Source organism: Myxine glutinosa, chromosome 2, assembly GCF_964187855.1.
Source record: "Myxine glutinosa chromosome 2, kmMyxGlut1.1, whole genome shotgun sequence".
In the NCBI taxonomy this organism is placed as follows: domain Eukaryota; kingdom Metazoa; phylum Chordata; class Myxini; order Myxiniformes; family Myxinidae; genus Myxine; species Myxine glutinosa.
The window spans coordinates 183,643,186-183,666,056 of NC_136262.1; the positions used below are offsets into that span (position 1 = coordinate 183,643,186).

The 22,871-nt window shown below is 42.5% G+C and overlaps 1 protein-coding gene across 3 annotated transcripts in view; it reads right to left on the bottom strand.

Moving 5' to 3' along the window:
- Positions 1-22,871, bottom strand: part of SETDB1 (SET domain bifurcated histone lysine methyltransferase 1) — a 209,162-nt gene that overhangs the window by 17,403 nt on the left and 168,888 nt on the right. For 2 of the 3 annotated variants that reach the window (XM_068106639.2, XM_078772037.1), the window contains 5 exons: positions 20,409-20,514; positions 18,753-18,901; positions 17,452-17,711; positions 15,835-15,869; positions 15,425-15,494 (listed from right to left, as the gene is read on the bottom strand). In XM_068106639.2, the coding sequence (XP_067962740.2) occupies positions 15,425-15,494; positions 15,835-15,869; positions 17,452-17,711; positions 18,753-18,901; positions 20,409-20,514 (620 nt within the window). The remainder of the gene's footprint in view (positions 1-15,424; positions 15,495-15,834; positions 15,870-17,451; positions 17,712-18,752; positions 18,902-20,408; positions 20,515-22,871) is intronic. The other variant, XM_078772036.1, reaches the window with a different exon arrangement.

The following is a 22,871-nucleotide window of genomic DNA, read 5'->3' on the forward strand; positions in this document are numbered from 1 at the left end:
ATCCACCCTCTCTGAAAAAATGTCCACTTCTCCCTTCATTGACCTCCACACCCCTTCCGACCTCACTGACTACTACAACCACACTCTCTCCTCCTGCCTTGACCAGCTTGCGCCTGTAAAAACCAAAACAGTTTCTTTCACCCATTCTGCTCCCTGGTTTACCCCTGAACTCCACCTGATGAAAACTCGTGCTCGCCAACTTGAAAGACTCCGCAATAAAACGGGTCTCACAGTTCACTCCCAAGCCTACAAGGACCACCTACAACACTACAAAGATGCCCTCTCCCGCGCCCGCTCTGCCTACTACTCTCAAATTATCCACTCTGGCTCCGGAAACCCAAAAGCACTCTTCTCGACAATAAACAAACTCCTCCGCCCCCTGAACACCACCACCCAGTCATTCACAGTAGACAACTGCATCTCCTTCCTCTCTTTCTTCCAACGCAAAATTGACATCTACAACAGCTTGACCACCGCCGCACCCGCTCCCCCTCCAACCACCTGCCCCCCCTTGTCCTGCCATCCCCTGTCTCGGTTCTCCCCAATCTCCCCTACTGACCTCTCTGAACTCCTCATAGGAATGAAAACTGCCACCTGCACTCTTGACCCCATCCCCTCCAGCTTTGTCAAAGCCTCCCTCCCTGCTCTCTCTCCACTTATCATTGCAACAATAAACTCCTCCCTGTCTACAGGCATCGTCCCACCTTCCCTCAAAATTGCTGCTGTTACCCCCATTCTAAAAAAACCTGGTCTAAACCCTGACACCCTAAACAACTTCAGACCCATCTCCAACCTACCCTTTCTGTCAAAAGTTTTGGAACGCGCTGTAGCCACTCAACTCAAACATCATCTCTCTGCCAATAACCTGTATGAAACATGCCAATCCGGATTCCGGTCCAACCACAGTACTGAAACTGCTCTCCTCAAAATCACCAATGACCTTCTCCTCTCCTCTGACGCTGGCAACCTCAACATTCTCGTCCTCCTCGACCTCAGCGCTGCCTTTGACACCATCGATCACACTATCCTCCTCACCCGACTTGAATCCACCTTTAACGTTACCGGCACTGCCCTCTCTTGGATTAAATCATACCTCTCTGACAGATGCCAGTTCATCTCCATCAATAACGGCAAATCCCCCACTGCTCCCCTCCCCCAAGGTGTCCCCCAAGGTTCAGTTCTTGGCCCCCTCCTCTTCATCCTTTACCTGTCCCCGCTCGGTCACTTAATCCGCCGTCATGGTCTCCAATTCCACTGCTTCGCCGATGACATCCAGCTTTTCATCTCCACCGACACCCACTCTATCCTGACAAACTGCATCACTGAAATAAAATCCTGGCTTCAAATCAACTTCCTCAAGCTTAACTGTGATAAATCTGAAATAATCATCATTGGCCCAAAAACGCTCACAAAATCCACCCATAACTTTGCCCTCAACATCGACGGTATCCCAGTATCCACCTCCCCTCACATCCGGAATCTTGGCGTCATCTTTGACCAAACCCTTTCCTTCGACAAATACACTAAACAGATCACAAAGTCAGCCTTCTTTCACCTGAAAAACATTGCCCGTCTCCGCTCATCCCTCTCCTCCACGGCTGCAGAAACCCTCATCCACGCCTTCATCACCTCCCGTCTGGACTACTGCAATAGCCTCCTCTATGGTTCACCCTCAAAAATCACCAATAAACTCAAATACATTCAGAACTCCGCTGCCCGTCTACTCACCCATTCCCGGACCCGTGACCACATCACCCCCGTCCTTTACAAGCTTCACTGGCTCCCCATCCCCCAGAGAATCCAGTACAAAATCCTCCTCTTGACATACAAAGCCCTCCATAACCTGGCCCTATCCTACCTGGCTGACCTCCACTCCAGACACACTCCCACCCGCAACCTCCGCTCTGCTGGTACCAACCTCCTGACCCCCTCCATCCGGACCAAATTCAGATCCTGGGGGGACAGGGCCTTCTCCATCGCTGCTCCCACCCTCTGGAACTCACTACCTCACACCATCAGAGACTCCTCCTCACTCACCACATTCAAAACATCACTAAAGACCCACCTGTTCAACACTGCATTCAACATTCAACCCACAGCATTTAACCCCTGACTATCTCTTCTCCTTCTCCCTCCTTTTGCTTTAAATATTTCCCTATTGATTCTTGTCTTTTTGCAATTGTTGTTTTCATGTATTGTTATGCATTATGTTTGCCACTCTGTCAAAGCGCCTTTGGGCTTCTGGAAAAGCGCTATACAAAATAAATGAATTATTATTATTATTATTATTATTATTTTATGATTATTATTTATTTATTTTCATTATTAATTATGCATTTATTTTTTTATTTCCTTTCTCATCTGGGCAATATCTCAGGCACCTTTTGAGCATGGAAGCTGAAATTTCAGCACAATAGTGAGCAAGGGCTTTGACAAAAACAGTATTTTGTTTTTTGATTAATCAATTAATTGATTAGTTATTTAATTAATCGATTAATGGCCAATATTTTTTTAAATTTTTTAAGTTACAGATTCGGATGACATGGTGGTGGTTTAGGTATTATATTAGCCAATCGATAAATTATTTAATTATTTAATGATTATTATTTATTTATTTTCATTATTAATCATTTATTTATTTTCTTTCTCATCTGGGCAATATCTTAAGCACTTTTTGAGCTCGGAAGTTGAAATTTCGGCACAATAGTGAGCAAGGGCTTTGACAAAAACAGTATTTTGTTTTTTGATTCAATTAATTGATTGATTAATTCTTTAATTATTAGATTCATGGCTTAATTTTTTTTAAGTTACAGATTCGGATTAAATGGTGGTGGTTTAGGTATTCTATTAGGCAATTGATTAATAATCTAATTATTTTACAATTATTATTTATTTATTATTATTATTATTTATTTTTTTGTATACATAATCGAGGCTCGTGAAAGAGCTAACATTTATCACACAAACAAATCAAACAGAAAAACAAACAAAGTATATAAAAAGGGGAGCGGTAGACAAGATGGGGAGAGAAGGGGAAGCACATAAACACAACATTTGAGAGCAGGGACATCGGGAATGTGTGGGAGGGAGAGGGCTTGGGGGGAGGCGGCGTGGGAGGGGGGGGGGGGGTGGGAGAAGTATAAACACAGGGACACCAAGGACTTCCAGGAAAGAAGTTGGTATTTCAAAAAAGTGTATTTGGGGTGAAATTAGCAGGGGTAGAAAAGATCAAGGTTTTGGATGGGGGAAGATAAGAGATGGTGGTGAACAGCTGTTTTAAAGACCTGGAGGGTGGAGTGGGATTGAAGAGAGTGAGGGAGTTTGTTCCAGAGGTGGGAGAAAAGAGGAATGAAGGAGTGAAGGTGAGCAGAGTGTCTTGATTTTGGCAGTTTAACCATAAGAGGGTTGCAGGCAGATCTTGTGCGACCTGTAGGAATATTTGTGGGACAGAGCCCAGAGAGCTGGAGGAGCAAGGCCGGAGAGGAGTCGGTAGAAGACAGAAAGACCACCAACCTGCCTGCGGTGAGTAAGTGAAAGGCCCTTGGAGGTAGCTTCATCACGGGAGATTCCAATGATACTGAACGCTTTGGTTTAAAGAATTTTAAATTTAAAGTTTAAAGAAATAATAACGCTTATTTGAACGCTTTATTTTCATGATTAATCACTTTTTTTTCTCATCTGGGTAATATCTCAGGCACCTTTTGAGCAAGGAAGCTTATATTCGAACACAACAGTGCAAGTGGTGTGGCTATAAAATATAATTTTGTTTTATTGATGAATTAATTCATCGACTTAATTATTTAGTGATTATTTATTTATTTTTTCGATTAATGACAATTCATTAATTTTCAAAATGTTACAGATTCAGATGAAACACTGGTGGTTTCCGTATGCCATTAGCCAACTGATTTAGAAATTAATTATTTTCTGGTTATTATTTATTTATTTTAATTACGCAATAAATAAATAAATTATTGTGCACCGCCACCTTCCTAATTCAGTCTCCATATGGTGCACAGCGGCATCGCCGGGGACCCAAGGCACCCCCGGCAATGTCGTACGCTGGAGGATGATATTTATTTATTTATTTGGCATGGGGCGGTGTACTTTGAATGTATCGCTACCTGTTGCTCTTGTGATGTGTGGACTTTTGTTACTTTGGAGGAGGAGGTTGTTGTGGCCATCAAAGAGGAGCAATAGGGCGGCGGTTTGCGGGGCTCTTGGCGCATCGGACGGAGAAGAGTAAAAAGAGGGCCGTCTTCACAGCTCGTTCAACGGCTCTGTGCACGTCGCGTCGTCGGCTCGGCGCCATATTGTGCGCTCAGGGGTGGGAAACGTTGGACTTGGCCACCACTGCCGACTGCACCAAACAATCTCGTTGGGACGCCAAAACTGAGTGCCGGCCGGCTCAAGACACTTGCTTTTATTTTATTTGTTCCTTTTGTGTATGTATTTGAGTCTGCATGGAGGATCCTCACCGTAGGGAATTTGATTTACCTCACCGTTCATTTTTTATTCATTGCTTTACTTTAATTAAATCATTATTGTGGTATATTTTATTTGTTGTGTTGCGTTTCTTTGTGGGTTTCGGAAATCAACTCGTGTGCTTCATTCAGGTAAGCACCTCACCACCTTCCGTCCCGCGCGTGCCATAACCACCAATAATTCGGCCGTTCATACAACAACAACAACATGTATTTTAAAAGGCCATTTTCCCTGCTAGAGCGGGGGTTAGCCTTGCGGTCCCCATGACAATCTTCTCCATTTTGCCCTATTTTCTGCATCTCTCCTTGTTAACCCCCTTGCCCACATTTCTTCTTCCACCATCTTTAGCCAAGTCTGTCTCGGTCTTCCCCGTCTTCTACTTCCTTCTACATTCATTTCCATCACTCTTCTCAACCAGTCACTTTCATCCTTCCTCAACACATGACCAAACCATCTCAACCTGTTCCTCTTCACAGCATCAATCACAGGCTCTATTCCCATCATCTTTCACAATTCATCATTTGTCTTCCTCTCTCTCAACGATACTCCGCACATCCGTCGAACCATTCGCATTTCCACCCTTTCCAACCTTCGTTGCTGCTCTACGTTCATTACCCATGTCTCGCTCCCATAAATCATAACACTTCTCACACATGCAGCATACACCTTTCCCTTCAGCTTCAACGACACTCCCCTCATCATCAGCACGCCACTCAATTCCCGAAACTTCTTCCATGCACATCTCACTCGAGCAACCGTTGCCGAGTCTGATCCACCCTCTCCATTCAGCATGTCTCCGAGGTAGCAAAATGTTTTCACACCTTCCAGCTTCACACCGTCTCCAAGATCCAACTCAACATTTCCTCCATCTGCAGCTCCCTCTGTGCACACCTTACATTTGAATGTAGCTGCCACACTGGTTAATAATGACCCTCTCAGACCACTACATTTTTGATGAACCCACTCAGCGCACATTGTACACTGAATGGAGTTCACTCCGACACCCTTCCTACACACAGCACAGGGCCACTTCCCAGTTCTTTCCACCTCACCACATGCTTTACCACTTGCCATCACCTTCGTCTTTCCGATATTCACCTTCAGACCTTTTGTCTCCATACATTCCTTCCACGTGTTCATCTTTTCCTTCAGTCCATCCATACTTTCCGCAATCAACACCAGATCATCTGCAGACAACAACTCCCACGGTAAACCCTCCTTTACGTTCTGAGCCAGCACCTCCATCACAGCTACAAATAGTAGTGGACTTAGTACCGACCCCTGATGCACTCCCACCTTCACCTCAAACTCACCACTGTTCCCGTCCTTCGTCCTTACAGCTGTGCGCGCTCTTTTGTACATTGCCATCACTACTCTGATCAACCATTCCTCCACTCCTAACTTCCTCAATGCCCATGTCAATACTTTGCGTGGAACCCGATCGAATGCTTTCTCCAGATCAACAAACCCAAGAAACAACTTCTTCCTCTTCTCCATGTACTTCTCCTGCAACTGCCTCACAATGAAAAGCGCGTCTGTCGTTCCTCTTCCTGGCATAAATCCAAACTGCATTTCGTCGATCTTCACTTTCTTCCTTATCCTCCTCTCCAACACCCTTTCCAATACCTTCATTCCATGCTCCAATAACTTTATCGCTCGGTACGAGCCACACTCCAGAGGGTCACCTTTCCCCTTGTATAGAGGGACGAGGGTACTCAGTTCCCAATCCACTGGAATGCGGCTAAGGAATGCTAAGGAATGCTAATCGAACCGATCACCGAATTTAAATTCACTAAGGCTGCGAATAATACTAATGCTACACTCGTAAATGATTTCTTCTGGAAAATGTTTGATAGTGTTCGCCTGTATATTGGAACACAAGAGGTTGAAGCGGTTGATTATGTCTCTGCTACATCTGAAATGATGAAATTTACACTATATTCGTTTGGTGATAGAATGGGTAAGGGAGCTGTTGAAGGTTTTATTCCTGATATGTCAACGGGTACAAACACAGACCCTGGTTATAGTCAAAGGAAGGCAATGTATAATGATGACACAAAACCAGAGAATAGTTTTACCGTAGCAGTACCTCTGAAAGGTATATTTGGATTTTGTGATTATGACAAAGTATCCGCCGTTCCGTTCATCCGCCGTAGGCCGTTCATCTCGGAAATTAAAGACCGTCTGGCTGTTCGTCCAAGGCTGGTGTTCATCGACTACGGACTTATGAACATTATGTTCTGGCCTGGTCAGTCCCAATTTGAACCCCATAGAGAATCTTTGGGCCTATATTCAGCACAAACTTATTGGAAGAAAATTTGCAAATTCTGATCAACTTTGGGAAGCTGTCAAACATGAATGGGACAATATTGACATTTCTCGGTGCAAGAAGCTTTGTGAAAGTTTGACCAAAAGACTGGATTATTTAAAGAAAGCTAAGGGATAAGCTATTCCATGCTGATTTGTACAGTTATTTCTGCATTTTCTGGTGGTTTAAAAAAAATATATGCAAAAATAGTTATGACAAAAAATGTTTAAAAATTGATTTGGCTCTTCTTTTTTTTTTTGCTCCAGACTATGTATGTATGTATGTATGTATGTATGTATGTATTATGTAGGTATGTCAATCGCCTACAGGTTGTAATTTACTCGTCTTCATGAAACTTAACCACTTGGTAGATGCGCTAGAAGAAACTTAACCACATGCTCGAAGAAGCCTATTGGTTTTTTTGACTAATAGGTCAAAGGTCAAATAAATCATCAATTTTCAACACATTCACTAGATATCTATACAAATAACCCCCAAAAATGAGTGGAAGGTGAATCCTCGTCGAGAAAAAGCCTTAGTTGACCCACATGAGCATGTCTATTAATTTATGTACTGTTTGATCGCGAGTCGGACAGTGAGTACATCTATTAATGGACCATGATGGCATCTATTAATTACGTACTATTGGAACATACCCCTTGGACTCCCTATCCCCTTTAATTTAGACCATTGAGACCTTTAGACCCCTCCAGACCCTTCAAACCCCTTCGATCCCTTCACACCCAAACTACTATTAGAAAATACCCTTTAGACCTTTACATCCCTTACACATGTAGACATTTAGACACGTGAGATGCACACCACACAAACATCCATAGAGTCTTCTTTCAATATACAGACTATATAGCAGTTTCCGGCAAGTCATTTTTCTCAAGTCAAGTCACATAATTTTCCTTCAACTCGAGTCAAGTCACAAGTCATATTTTCTAACAGAACGCCATGAACTTTTATGGAATGCCCCAACATTTTTCATGGAATGCCATCATTTTGATATCGCTAGTGGACCCCTTGGTCCGTTGGACCAACTTTTAATTTGTCTTCACCGCCTTGCAGCATACCTGCCTGCCATACTCGAGGGTCTTTTTGGTCCTTCAGGGTCTTTTGGGTCATCGGGGACCCGGTTCCTCAATACAATGATGATTTTTACTTTCGATCGATTCAAAGCTGCTCCAATCCGGAAGTAAACATGATGAGGGGCATTCACTAGTTTGATAATATCTCAATACAATTGTGATTTTAAGTTTCCACCTGAAAAAGGCTGCTTTTATACATCCTAAAGTGGGCGGAAAATTTCTTAAATTTCTCAATACAATTGTGATTTTAAGTTTCCACCTGAAAAAGGCTGCTTTTATACATCCTAAAGTGGGCGGAAAATTTCTTAAATTTCTCAATGCAATTATGATTTTGATTTTCTATTTCTATTTGTACAAAGTGTTTCATATCCGCCCTTTCTCGCCGGCAGATTCTACTGTATTGGTCATCACGTCAGATCGGGAGATACGAGTCTATATTCGTCAACGTCACGAGTGTTTTAACTTCAAACGTATTTTGTTATATTAGTGCGAGAGTATTAATAATTGCGATTGGAATGATGCTGTTCGGAAGGAAAATAGAGAGAATGAATGAATGAATGAATGATCGTTTTAAGGCCATTTTCCCCGCTAGAGCGGGGGTTAGCCTTGCGGCCCCATGACAATCATGGTTCCCTGTTTGAGGCAATGTTTTTATGGCCGGATGCCCTTCCTGACGCCAACCCTTGGTCACGCTCTTACGATGCGCAGGGATACGGTGTACCTATTCTAAACCGGGGTACACACCGGGATCATTCATCCCAGCAAGCTGGTACTCAATTTGCCGACCTCGGAAGGATGACAGGCTGAGTCAACCCCCCTGGCGTTAATTCAGCGATCGACCAGGATTCGAACCCAGGATCCTAGGATCCCAAGCCGGCACCCTAACCGCTAAGCCAACACCAGGCTTAGCGGTTGAGTATAAAGCGGCTTAACTTAGCAAGCACCAGGATCGAGTATAAAGCACAGCACAATGAACAAGTGGCCATAGGCCTTTACCATGAGCATGTGCAAAGAAGCCATAACAACGCATAACAACGCATAACAACGCATAACAACGCTTCTTCATAAAAGAAGCCATAACAACGCACGTAATAAAACAAAAATCCCATTTAAATTCTACGTTGTTGTTTTCCCGCGTCACAATGGATTTACCAACGTTTGAAAAGCTTGCTTTCTTGCTGTTTTATGCAAAATGATTTGGATAAGCTTGAGTGGCCGCCATCAATTTGGATAAGTGTGAGTATCGGCCGTCAATTTGGATAAGCATGAATGGCCGCCCTCAATTTATATAAGTGTGAGTATCGGCAGTCAATTTGGATAAGCATGAATGGCCGCCCTCAATTTATATAAGTGTGAGTATCGGCAGTCAATTTGGATAAGCATGAATGGCCGCCCTCAATTTATATAAGTGTGAGTATCGGCAGTCAATTTGGATAAGCGTGAGTATCAGCAGTCAGCGTAATTTGAGCATCAAGTTATTGGTCTCCAAACTTGAACGACCTTTTAAAGTCAGCAAGTCAAATGTTTACAAGTTAAGTCAACTCCCAAGTAAAAATTTCTGCAAGCCAGGTCACAACACAAGTCAAAAAAAAAATACGACCGCAGATGCTGAAGCTCAAGTCAAACCTCGATAAGCAGTAAATCACTCAAACCCCCTTAGACCCTGATATTTTTATTACCATGAACAAACTTTGCTATATCATTGGAGATGAAGATTGTGGTAAAGTTTCATTGAAATCGTGTCTGTAGTTTTGGAGAAGAGAGCAAATACCTATTTTGGAGGTTCAAAAACACCCCCATAGTTCCCCTTAATGAGCACAGATTATGATGGTCAATACACCGTCGTCATTAGGCATCATATATGAAGCTTGTGGCCAAGTTTCATTGAAATAGCGCGTTTGATTCAAGCGATAATGACTGGTGTTTTCGGAAAACTTTTGGAAGTTTTCTGACTTGACTAACTGTCTGGACACAACTTTGAGGTTGTGGGTCCAATAATGTTGATTAATCTACTGATGTGGACCTGCAGTCAGGGTTGTGGATCTGCTGTTTGGAGAGGTTCTGGGCCGAAAGGATCGAAACCTCGATGAAAAACTGTGCCCAGCTGATGATCTGGGCAGTTGGAAAACCAGTCATTTCCTTATCGGTTAAGATTATAACTTCAAATATAAAATAGCTTTTCAAGTACATAATATAGCTATGTATGTGTGTTTGTAAAAGTGCGTTTATATGTACATGTGTATATATATGGATGTATGTATGTGGTTATATAAATGTATATACATATATATATATATATATACAGTGTGTGTGTGTGTGTGTGTGTGTGTGTGTGTGTGTGTGTGTGTGTGTGTGTGTGTGTGTGTGTGTGTGTGTGTGTGTGTGTGTGTGTGTGTGTGTGTGTGTGTTTAATGTCCGGCTCCCTTCTTGTAACTACAGTGCAGCAACTTGTCTTTATTTTGATTACCAACGGACACTGCTCGATTGCATAAGCTCACTTGACTAAAGTCCAGGTGAGCTAATAAATGCGACTCGAGCCAGCCTCGAGTCAAAGTCACTGACTCAAATCAGCAACTCTGTTATATAGTAATTTCTCAAAAACAGGCTTTCGGTTTATACAATTTCGTTATTAAATGGCTGATGAATTTTGGACCATTTTTTATATAACACGTAAATTCTCCTTATTAAGTGGGATGCCAGGTCAGGTGCATGGACTAATACCAAACGTGCTGCAACTGGAGGGTTCTTTGTCAACTATATTAGTGTGCGCACACATCAAATTTACAATTAATTGATCTGCTAAACTTGTGGCACAATACAGTATCTTGTGCATGCTTCGACACCATGACTGGGAAGGGTGAAATTAAAAGTAAGAAACAAAGGAAAGCTATTTCGTTAAAAGTTAAATTAAAAGTGATCGAGTGATAAGAGAACGGTGACCGAGGAGTAGACATTGGCTGAGTGCTTGGACTTAACGAATTCACTTCACAAACGATTCGTACAAATGCCGATCTCCACCCAGCCAGAGGGTGGATACTCTGCTGTTTTGAACAAAATGTGCATATTGGGTCACTGCATCGGTTCACCAATCAAAACCTAGATTAGAAGCATTTGTTAAGGGCAAAAGCACATCGTTTAGTGGGAAGAAAGGGGTATCGTGCACCCCCCGGAAATCAACTTCTAATCGACGTCTCGAGATCAGGAAAAATGCGTAGAAAACGATGAGCTATGTTAACAAATTGTAAAAATGTCCCACGTCTCATTTTTATGCAAATTAGTGCCGCCATTACCGAAAAATCATTTTTTTGCCATATCTCGGCCAATATTGCACATAACTGCACAGGTCAGGTGTCTAGACCCATGTTTTAAGGGTCAAGGATCATTAAAAGACCATTCTTGAAGTAACTATGTGTGTCCTTGGCATGTAAATATGTAAATTCTAAAGTGTCGACATGACCAAAAATTTGATTTTTAGCTGTATCTCAGCCAATATTGCAGATAAGTTGACAGAGGGTTTTTTTTAGGGCAATACTTTCACCAATGTAACTTCTCTTTCCCATTCTCTTTCCCATTCCAGATAAGCAGTGGTGATAGAAGTGGACATTAAGCCATCATGCCCAAAAGAAAACGCAACCAGAGCGCAGATCCTGCAGCCCCCAAACACTCCCCACCTACATGCATTCTTTATGTGCTGTCCACGTCTGATCATGATAGTTTTACACCCCTCAGTAAAATCAAAGGAACTGCAAGTGAAAAACTACAGCAACTTCATAAGATCCGGGACCAACGTCTCCATCAATCACATGAGTCCCCATATCGTATGCAATCAGTGTGCGACCACATTCCTACAACTCTACCCGATGATCTGGAAAGTGTTGGGTATCACCGTCAGTGTTATCAGCACTTTACTGGCAACCTCAATCGTCTGGGAGGTGATACAGAACCAGAAGCATCAACCTCGCAATGGCATCACTCCCCTCGTAAATTGTCTTCAGCGGGGTCCGCTGGACCCATCTTCCCACCAGAGTGCATTTTCTGTGACAAAGTAGACATCAAAGATGGTGATCGCAAAACTGAGCAAGTGGAAGTCTTCTCATCTTGGAAGAACAAATAAAATGCATGGGGGCAAATCGAATCACGGGCCGAGAAAATGGGTCTAGTTAGACTTCATCGACGGGTGAAAAACAAAGACCTCTTTGCTGTCGAGGCCAAACACCATCCATCATGCTTGAGAGCTTTCCGCACAGCGTTCGCTAACTACGAGCGCGGGATTCGTAGAGCCGAAAGAGCAATTAATACCGAGCATGCTCGCATGTCAGCCGCCCACAACAAGGCACTCGTCTCAGTACTGGAGCACATTCAAACTCATGTTGTCCAGCAGAATGAGATCCTACGGCTATCTTCCTTGCACTTGCTCTATGTTGAAGAACTGAAACGGAATGGGTACGAGAACTCGAACAATCGCTCTGAGAAACTACTGAAACGACTACAAAATGACCCAATCAAGAACCATGTCTCATTCACGAAGGTCGATCACGACAAAGTTGATGCAATTTCATTCTGGCACGTGTACAGCTTTCTACCTCCATTTTCAAAGTCCAATGCCTCTTTGTGTTTCAGGTCGAGGTGCGTGAGCTCCCCACAATCTACAGCAACCAGGAAGAGACTGATACTAGGGTGGTACTGTACCTCCATCACGCCGCCGCCCTCGGATACAAGAACGCTGTGGTCAGAACCCCTGACACAGATATCTTTGTGATTCTTCTCTACCACGCTCACGCCATCAAGCTGACTGTATACCTGGATACGGGGTCAGGGAAACATCGACAACTACTCAACCTCTTTGAGCTCGCAGAATCCCTGGGAGAAAACTACTGCGGCACTCTTCTTGGGTTCTATGTATTCAGTGGAGAGGACTGCACCAGTTCCTTCAAAGGAAAGGGGAAGGTGGGGCCCCTGAAAAAGCTGGAGAAGAACCCCAGGTTTCACAAGGCATTCACGCAACTCGGTGATGACTGGAACATCAAGCCACAGGTGCTGAAGCAGTTGGAACAGTTCACCTGCCTGATGTACGGACAGAGTCGAGAGTCTTCGGTGGACATCATCCGTACCAAGCTGCTGCGCAAAATGGTGGGGGAGGACAAGAAACTCACTTCCAAGTCCAAGGTCGACCTGGCTCGCCTTCCTCCCTGCCAGTCTGCTCTGAAGCCGCACATCCAGTGTGTGAACCACCGCGTTGGCTTGTACAAGCGAGCTGACGAACCCATTGTAGAAAAGCCAAAACCCTACGATGAGGGGCAGGGATGGATGAGGACTGACGAAGGCGTGTTGGAACCGGTGTGGTCCTGCAGTCCTATCCTACCAACCTCGCTGGTTGATCTTCTGGACACTGAAGATCGTGAAGAGGAGGAGGAGGAGGAGGAGGAGGAGGAAGAAGAGGACGAGTTTGACTTTGATGATTTCATTGAAAGCGACGATGATTGATTGATCTGATAGTGGACCTGTGATCGCAAAAATAACACCATTTGCGAAATCATTGCCCTGAAAAACCCCTCTTAACCTATCTACAATATTGGCTAAGATACAGCGAAAATCAAATTTTTGGTAATGCCGGTACTTTAGAATTTACATGTTTACATGCCAAGGACACACATAGTTACTTCAGGAATGGTCCATGAATGATCATTGACCCTTAAAACATGGGTCTAGACACCTTACTTGTGCAGTTATGTGCAATATTGGCCGAGATATGGCAAAAAAATGATTTTTCGGTAATGGCGGCACTAATTTGCATACTAGTATGCCACGGACACATGTGGTCACTTCAAGAATAGTTTTATTACAATCCTTGACCCTCAATACATGGGTCTAGACACCTTATTTGTTCAGTTATCTGCAGTAATGGCTGTGATATAGTGAAAAATAGATTTTTCGGTAATGGCAGCACTAATTTGCATTAAAATGATACGTGGGACATTTTTACAATTTGTTAACATAGCTCATCGTTTTCTACGCATTTTTTCTGATCGAGAGACATCGATTAGAAGTTGATTTCCGGGGGGTGCACGATACCCCCTTCTTCCCACTAAACTAACAGAGGGTCAAAAGATCACATAAAATCAGCAATTTTCATCCAATCGACTTGAAATTTGAACAGGATTAACATATTAGGTCACCGAAGTGTTTAAGGTCAAAGGTCAAGTAAAAATCACTTCATCCTATCAACTTGAACAGGATTTGCATATTGGGTCACATAATTGGTTCACCAAAAATCGGAATGATCGATTTAGCCATTTTGACAAGTCAACAGTTTCCATGACAACGATTTCACTCCATTATAATCAAATCCCTGGTGTTGGCTTAGCGGTTAGGGTGCCGGTTTAGGATCCGAGGATCCTGGGTTCGAATCCCGGTCGATCGCTGAATTAACGCCAGGGGAGTTGACTCAGCCTGTCATCCTTCCGAGGTCGGCAAATTGAGTACCAGCTTGCTGGGATGAATGATCCCGGTGTGTACCCCGGTTTGGAATAGGTACACCGCATCCCTGCGCATCGTAAGAGGCGACCAAGGGTTGGCATCAGAAAGGGCGTCCGGCCATAAAAACATTGCCTCAAACAGGGAACCATGATTGTCATGGGGCCCACAAGGCTAACCCCCGCTCTAGCGGGGAAAATGGCCTTAAAACGATCATTCATTCATTCATTCATAATCAAATGGGACTTTTTATGATTTTATTATTACCAAACCTGTTATTATTTTAACATATAAAATTATAAACTTGCAATGTGTATCTGTAGTACGTGTCTTTAAAATATGATCAAAATTAGTCAAAGCTCAAGATAAAGGCCATCCAAAACATGTAAAACAACTATTAGGCCGCAATTAGAATATGTATCAATCAAATGTGTTATGCATAACATTCAATCATGTAAAGCACTTGATAGGTAAAATTTTCGAAATTGCCAAATTGCTGTTTTCATGACAATTATTCTTTATTTGCATTTCGCAAAAAAGCCTGGTGTTGGCTTAATGGGCAAGGTGGCTGGCTTAAGATAATCGGGTCTTGAGTTTGAGCCCGTCGTGCCGTTAAATAACATCAGGTGGGTTGACTCAACCTGTCATCCTTCCGATGTCGGCAAAATGAGTACCGGCTTACTGGAAACAAGGGGCACTGCATCATTACTGGGAGTGCAGCTGTGCCGCTGATGCAACCAGTAGCCACAGGCTGCATATAAAATAAAAATAATAGATTTTGCAAGTATCGTGGCAAGCACGCCATCTTTCTTGTTTGTGTATTTCAAAGGAAGTATTACATCTAGGGCCAAATATTTCATCACTGGCCCACCTGAGTTGTCTTATCGAGTTGAAAGGGCTGAAACATTGATGCAGGGGTTCATCAACTGATATGGGCCAGAAAGGCATGCTTGTGGAGGCAAGTCAATTTTGAATGGTCATTATATCCCAGCCTCAAGGAAATTGAGTAATAAATATGCAGTATAGCAATCACATGCTAACATATTTTCATGGAAAGACTTACATCGTCTTTGTTTCCGTGTGTCATTTGTTTTCGACTTGTTGTTGCTGCTTTATCTTGTGCTGCCTTCGCCCTGATAAGTTAAAACAATTGCATCAATGCTTAAAGTAGAGCAATCGGTATAAACATCACAACAGACAAAGCAAAAGAAAAACAAGTTTAACATTTTTTTCCTTCTCAATATAAGTAATTGCATTCACCGTTATAAATGACATCATAGCATTCCGATAATTCAGCAATAATGAATGACAGCTCATATTTACACTGAGCGACTGCAATTTGCATTGCCGCAGCACAATCTCACAGCAATGTGCGAGAAACAATGGGACATGAACTCGTGTGGATTGAGAAGAGGTGGTCAATTAAAGAGGTGAGTAAACCGACACTATCACAAAACCGCACAATGAACATACATTTGAACTGCAGCACTTCCATCAGCAGCCTTGTCCTGCAAATACAAAAGCAATATGAATTGCCTTACACTTCTCTTAGAATAAAAAAAAAAAGAAAAAAGGTCAAGGTAGTGTGAGTCTACCACAACATCATTCAGCATTTGTTCCTAATTGCATTTACATCATGAGAACATGACATTGGGATGGTGATTTGAAGAGAGGGGGATCTTAGGGATTCAGAATCCAGGAATCTATGAAGAGTGATCCAGGAAGAGCCAAAACATCCGACAACAAATGGATGCTCGAAGTCAGGCCCAATGGAATCCTCAACTTGGTGCCTGAATAATATGTATTTTTTGGTTTTAATTACCTGCCCCTATCCATAACGCCCAATGGCTCTCTGAAAGGACTCCATGAATTGGCCAATAATACTCACACGAGTTTTTCTTATCACAACCTGATTTCCGTGAAAAGGAAATGGGGGGAAAAGAATTTAACTTTTTCTACAAATATCGCGCACACACTCATATACACATACATACATACACATATATAGTTGTATACATAATCATGGCCAAAAATATTGGCATGCCAGCACATTTTTCAAATAACTCACAATTTTCTCGAAAAATAAGTTGAAATTGACAAAACGATTTGGTCTCCACAATTCTTTGTTTCACTGTTAATATTACAGAACCTTTGTTTTTGATTCAGAACTTAATACAGTCGGACCCCGCTATTCGCGGGTTCCGCGTATTCGCAGGTGATAAAATGCGACCCGTTTCTCCATTCGCGGCCGTGTTCCACGAAATTTAGCTTGAAATATGGTACAGGTATTTATAAGACCCATCTTTCACCAGCCATGCATAAAGCAGTTGGACATGCGCAAAAAACCCATCTTCTACAAGCAGCGAGCATGACCTGATTCTAGAGTGGCAAAAAAGCCCCTATGCATAAGTGTGTCCTCTGTTACTTGTTTGTTTTCTTTGTTTTCCAGGTACGGCTTCAGCATGACGGACACTAGAGAGTACACGATAGAAGAGAGACTGATTACTTGTGTTTGGGATCACGAGCACGCGTGAGAAGTAGCAAGTTTTGAAGACAAGATTTTTGCAGAGGTTTGATAAGCCAGCTCCGACACGATGGGCGAAGAAGGCTTTTTCAACAGGGAGTGTCCTTGATTTAAAGCGTTCTGGTCGTCCAGCATCACGTCAACGCCATGTGGACATTATTGAAGTGTCCTGCTCCAGATGACGACTGAAATCATCTCGAAAAAGATCTTCTGAGTTGGGCATTCCATGCTCAACAGTCAAAAAAATAATGAAAAAGAATCTGGGATTGAAGCCATTTAAGCCTGGATGTGTTAATGAGCTTTCCGATAGAGACTTGACCACTCGTGAAGTCGCTTGCAGGCTCTTCTGCAGTGATTTCCCACCATTAAATCAAGACGAAGCGTATCTTTCTTCCCGGATGAGTGTGCTATTTACATCAGAAATCGATCCAGGAATGTTTATTTTTGGTGCAAAAAAATCCTTTTTACGAGGAAATTGAACAGCATCCGTCCGTTCCGATGTGCCATCCGTTCACTTGTGTCTCTGCAATGCCTTTCAAAACCGTATGATTCAACGGGATACTCACTGGTAGCACACCCATGGAGTTAGCGCTCAACCAAGAGGCAACTTTGCTGCTCGCCGTCTCTGCTGTAGCCGGTAGTGCCGCAGACGAGGCGGCAGCCTGCGTCGAAGCCTTGGCCAATAGCCGACCGCTACGACCCTGAACAGCTGCTGCAGATCCGGCACTGGTCTGAGTTTGATACTTTCGCAACTGTTTCTTTTTCATAACCTTGCGTACGTAGGCAGGAGGAACCTTGCTGGAGCCACTGCTGTCATCTTGTCCTGCTGAAAATGGTGTACAAGTATGAGTGCAATTGTACTGATAAAATAGTTCACATAGACCTTACTGTTAAGCACATGTTGAAACAAAATAGAAACCGACTTTAATTAAACTTATCAACACAGATACAGCATTTGACAAAATGCAATGGTACAAGTGTGTTAGCACTGCAGGAATGGCACTCTAAAAAATAATTTTACTCGATTACAAGTTAATGGCACTCTATTACAAGTTATTTACCTGGTTTTCCAGGCATAATGCCAAAAAACATTCAAAAAATATCATATATGCTGTACTGCCATTGTGTTCTTAGGAAGAACCAAGTAATGCTCCAGAAAAGTTCAAATAAAGGGGTGCCAATTTGATTCCCACAGCTGCATGAAGAGGTAAATGTATTTTAAATCCAGTTACAGTCGTTTGGTTTCAAATGGACCACTTGAGTCATATACAGCTGCATGAAGAAATTTGCAATCCAGTTAGTCTCAAAGCCTGGTGTTGGCTTAGCGGTTAGGGTGCCAGCTTAGGATCCTGGGGTTCGAATCCCAGTCGATCGCTGAATTAACGCCAGGGGGGTTGACTCAGCCTGTCATCCTTCCGAGGTCGGCAAATTGAGCACCAGTTCACTGGTAATTCCCTGTGTTGCAAAAGGCAACTAACAGGGTTGGTGGCAGGAAGGGCATCCGGCCATAAAACATTGCTTCAAAAAGGGGACCATGGTGCCCGAAAAAGGCCAACCCCTGCTCTGCAGGGAAAAATGGCCTCTAAAGGTGGTCAGTTACACTCACACATGCACATTATCTTGTGTGTTTTCGTTTTCAAGGCACACAAAAAAAAAAAAACAAAAAAAAAAAAAAAAACTTTACGTACTGACGGGTTCGGGTTCTAACCCACCCACACACCCACACACCCACACACACACACACGGCGTCCCTTTATATGAACTTTTCTAAAGCATAACTTGGTTCCTCAATTACTTGGTTGGCAACCAGGAAGAATCAGCAGAAGGAAAGAGGAATAATAAATGACAGTCTTGTTTTTCTTTTTACCAGGACGTCTTGTGGTCTGCCCTCCATTATCTTCACTATCATAGCTGTCATCATTCAAATCACTTTCTTCATCATCATCTTCATCTTCACCGGTCGCCTTCCTGTCAACACCGCTGCTGCTGCTGCTACTTGCGGCTTCACTCTCATAACTGAATAAACAATGACAAGATTATTTCCAAAATTATTCGGAAGTTTTAATCGTGGAGATTTTAAATTGAAATACATGAATGACAATAAACAATTGAGTACAATACGTACTACTGATCTTCCACAAAAGGTAAAATCTACTATATATGTTGGACAAGTGAATGATTACAGGAAAGAGCTATTTTCTAATCGTAACTCTATGGATTCACAAGAAGTCCGCCCCTCTCCCTTGCCCCCAAACGTGAACGAATGGTTGTTTGCCGGTGAAAGTAAATGCAGATGCGAGTCCTTTTCGATGAAGTTTCCAGGTAGTATAGCATGGTTTTTCAATTGGGCCTGATACCAATGGAAGAGAATTTATGATTGTGACTCTGAAACCTTTTGAAAAGAAACCATTAACTCCTTCTGGTAAATTGTTCAACGTTTCTTTACCATTGTCCCTTACAATGTTGTTTCTGTTATTTGCTTTAATGTTTGTGGCATCTGAGGGCTTTTCAATACACTTTCAACAGATTTTACAACGTCGGTTACGATAAAAGAAAAATTATAAACGTAAAAATCAAGTACATGAATGAGATGAACTCTCCAAGTATGTGAACTGTGAACAAAACATCAATCAGAGCAGTGTTTGCCAAATTCATGGGTCGTGTCCGAGGAGAATACAGTTTGAATAAAATGGAAACCAATGTGAATTTGCACTAAAGAAGTTTGCGTTCAGTTCGTTGCGCACAAAACAACAACAGTTTGTGAATTTCTGCCCAACCGTTTAGGAAAAGATAGCGTGACGGACAGACAACCAGACGGATGGAGCGGATTACAATATCCCCCGTTTTTTCAAAAAGAGTGGGAATAACAACAATAAGTGAATGGATTGCTCATTAACTTGTAGGCTTTCAAAAACAAAGCAATTCTTCATGGCATATCTTTAATTTGATGCTTATAAGTAATAGCAAGTTTGAAATGTATTGCAATATCACCTCCTTTCGTTGTGTGTAACATTTAATTTCTCTGCCTACCTGTCCATCTCAGAAGCCATTGACGAGTGATCCATGTTTCCAACACAAGTCGACAAATTAAAACACACTCGAATTGTACTTTCAAGAAGGCTCAATGTTTTGACAATGTGACACGTTTTTTTTTTCTCTGTCGTTCCGACATAGCTCATAATCCGTGTCAATAAAGAGCCAATTTGCCCAGTGCAGTGTGCAGAGCCACTTTTGAAGCGAAGGTCCGATTTGCAGTGGGCGTTTGAGAGATTGGATGCCGTCCTTCTCGTAATGTTGATTAAGGCATTCAGAGGCAATACAACAACTCTTATTAAATATTTTATAAGTGACACTTAAGTGACCCCTTGCCATCCATTTTTTTTTCTTGGAAGAACTCCACCGGAAATTCTTCCCACCTCCGAAATGACAAACAGAAAAGTGCAATGTCCAATGGCAAAGTGCAAAGGTATTTAAAGAGAATAAAATTTTGATTAGATTTTGAACAAATGGATACTGTTCCTACCCTTCCTTGTTCCTCTCCACACTCTCAATATGGTCCAGGTTGGCAAAGTACTCATCACCCATTTCGAGCCCTTCTTTGTCTGCAAAGTCATCCGTAAGGATCTTTCCTGGAAAAAAATTAAATTACCAAACTAATGAGGGTAAGACGGCAGGACTTCAGCACAGTGAGTGGAGAATACACAAACACCACACGTTCTGCCACATTTTGGGCACATCATGAAATGCTTTATATTGAAAATCATGAGAGCCAAGTCAAGTTATGACAGTTGCATCCAACAAATACAACATCAGCTCCAACGGCACAAGCAATAGAACAGTCAAGACAGGCCTCCATATCAATTATATTGTATTGTATTTCTCAATCAGCTCCTGCTGGGCACCTACCTCATTCTTGCTTTAATGGTGGGCTATTCCCAAATGGTCTAACAAGTGTGTCTTCTGTTGGACATTGTTTACCCAGCAGTGCATGCATTATCACCAAACTTTCTGAAGCACATACAAAATAAGTTATGTGGGGAGAGAAAGACAAGGCAGGGATCATTTGACAGAAAGATGGAAGGAAAGTCAAAAGCCCACGATTCACCAAAAGCTTGACATCCCTATCCTCATTTTTTAAAATTCATATGAAAGAGAAGAGCAAGGGAGGGTCGGATGACTGAGAGAGCAATATCAGAGAATAGACTGTAGAAAACAAAGACGATTGACCGACCTATGATGTGAGAGCAAAATACCTTGTGCTTCAGCCTCAAAGGTTGATTTCAATAATGTTGAGATGTTTCAATTCAAGGATGCAGATTATTGATAGAATCATGCTTTTATTTCAAAAACAGTGATTTAAACACATGACTTCAGTTTCCAGTTAGCTGGACGTGCTCACTTCTCCTCAGAGATCTGCTTCCAAAAAGCAGAGTAATCGCTCAGGTTTCCTCTGCGCCACCATATATTTTATGTTCTCTGTTTGTGATGATTGTCCTTCAGCATTCACACCTGTGTATTTTTTCTATTTATTTCGATCTTCCAACTCGGACTCAGATAGCTTTGCGTCTATACTCCCCCTCCCCCCTACCCCCTATCCCCCAACTGTTTCTCATACCCAAGACATGTCTCCAATGATCTCTGTCGCATTAACTACCACCTTTGTTTTAATTCCGTCCATATACCTTCTGGTTAATACAAATAAAGAATACAAAAATATTATTATTCCTCCACTCTCTACCAACCAATTTAAGCCTATTTAAACGGCAATTTTAAAATGTTCAATATTCCCACATACGTGCTTCCAAACATTTCTTCCAATCTGGATCCCATTTCACCCCTCTTTCTATCTCTGAATGACTCAAACACGTACCTCATCCACCATTGCCTTCATATAGCACTGCCTTTCTTTGTGACTTTACTCATCGTTGACATCCTAATCCTGATGTCCATCTGTCTCCTGCCCTAGGAATCCTTAAATTTATCCCTTATTTGTACGATGTGTGGACTATGAGGAAAGCGAGAAACATCTGGCAAAACTCAAGGCTGAAATCATAAACCTGTCTCATTGTTCAAAGACCTGGTGGTGCCTTTATAAGTCTGTCTTTGGAGTGTGATCCTCCTCCAACACTTCCCTCACTTTGAATTGCACCACAGTCGACTGCTCATGAGAAGGCCGAATGCCTCCATTGTGTTTGCTTCAAATCTTGTGTACCAAACTGCTCCTGTGGATACTATGACTTTCCCAATTGAAAAGGTAGAGAGGTGTCTGTCAACCCTCGACTCTGACTTTGCAACAGACCCAGACGGCATCAGTGCATGTGTCCTAAAAACTTGCTCTGCTGCAATTACTCATCCTCTTTCTGCTTTGTACACTTGATCATTCTCTCTGGGTCAGTTTATGTCTCCATGGAAGTTAGCCAACTTCCTGCAATACACAAACATGATGCAAAAACGGATTATCTCAACGACATGCTTATTAGCTTGCTTGCAATTATAAGCAAGGTCATGGAACGTATCATTGCAGTTGACATCAAATCATTCCTTTACTCCAACGGCTGGATCTCAGATCATAAGTTCAGTTTCAGACCCAGTCATTCTACCTCGGACATGCTGCTTCTCCTCTCCCAACAATCGATTGAAGACCTCAATCTTAGATGCGAGATCAGGGCCATCTATCTGGACATATCTCAAGCATTTCATACAGTCTGGCACCCCACCTTGATCTCCAAACTCTCTGCTTATGACATCCAAGGCCACCTCCTCTCATGGATCACAAGCACAATGTTTCCAACCAATGAAAACTTCCTCCACTCCCAGATTCAGCATGTAGTTTTTCATCTCTCATCTCAAGAACCTTTCATCTCCTTTTCCTGTCGAGGCTGGATTGCCCCTCGAGGCAGCATCTTAGGCCCAGTCTTGATCCTCTTCTTTATCAATGATTTTTCTGATTTCCTGAGCAATTCAATGATGACAGTTTCTGATTCCC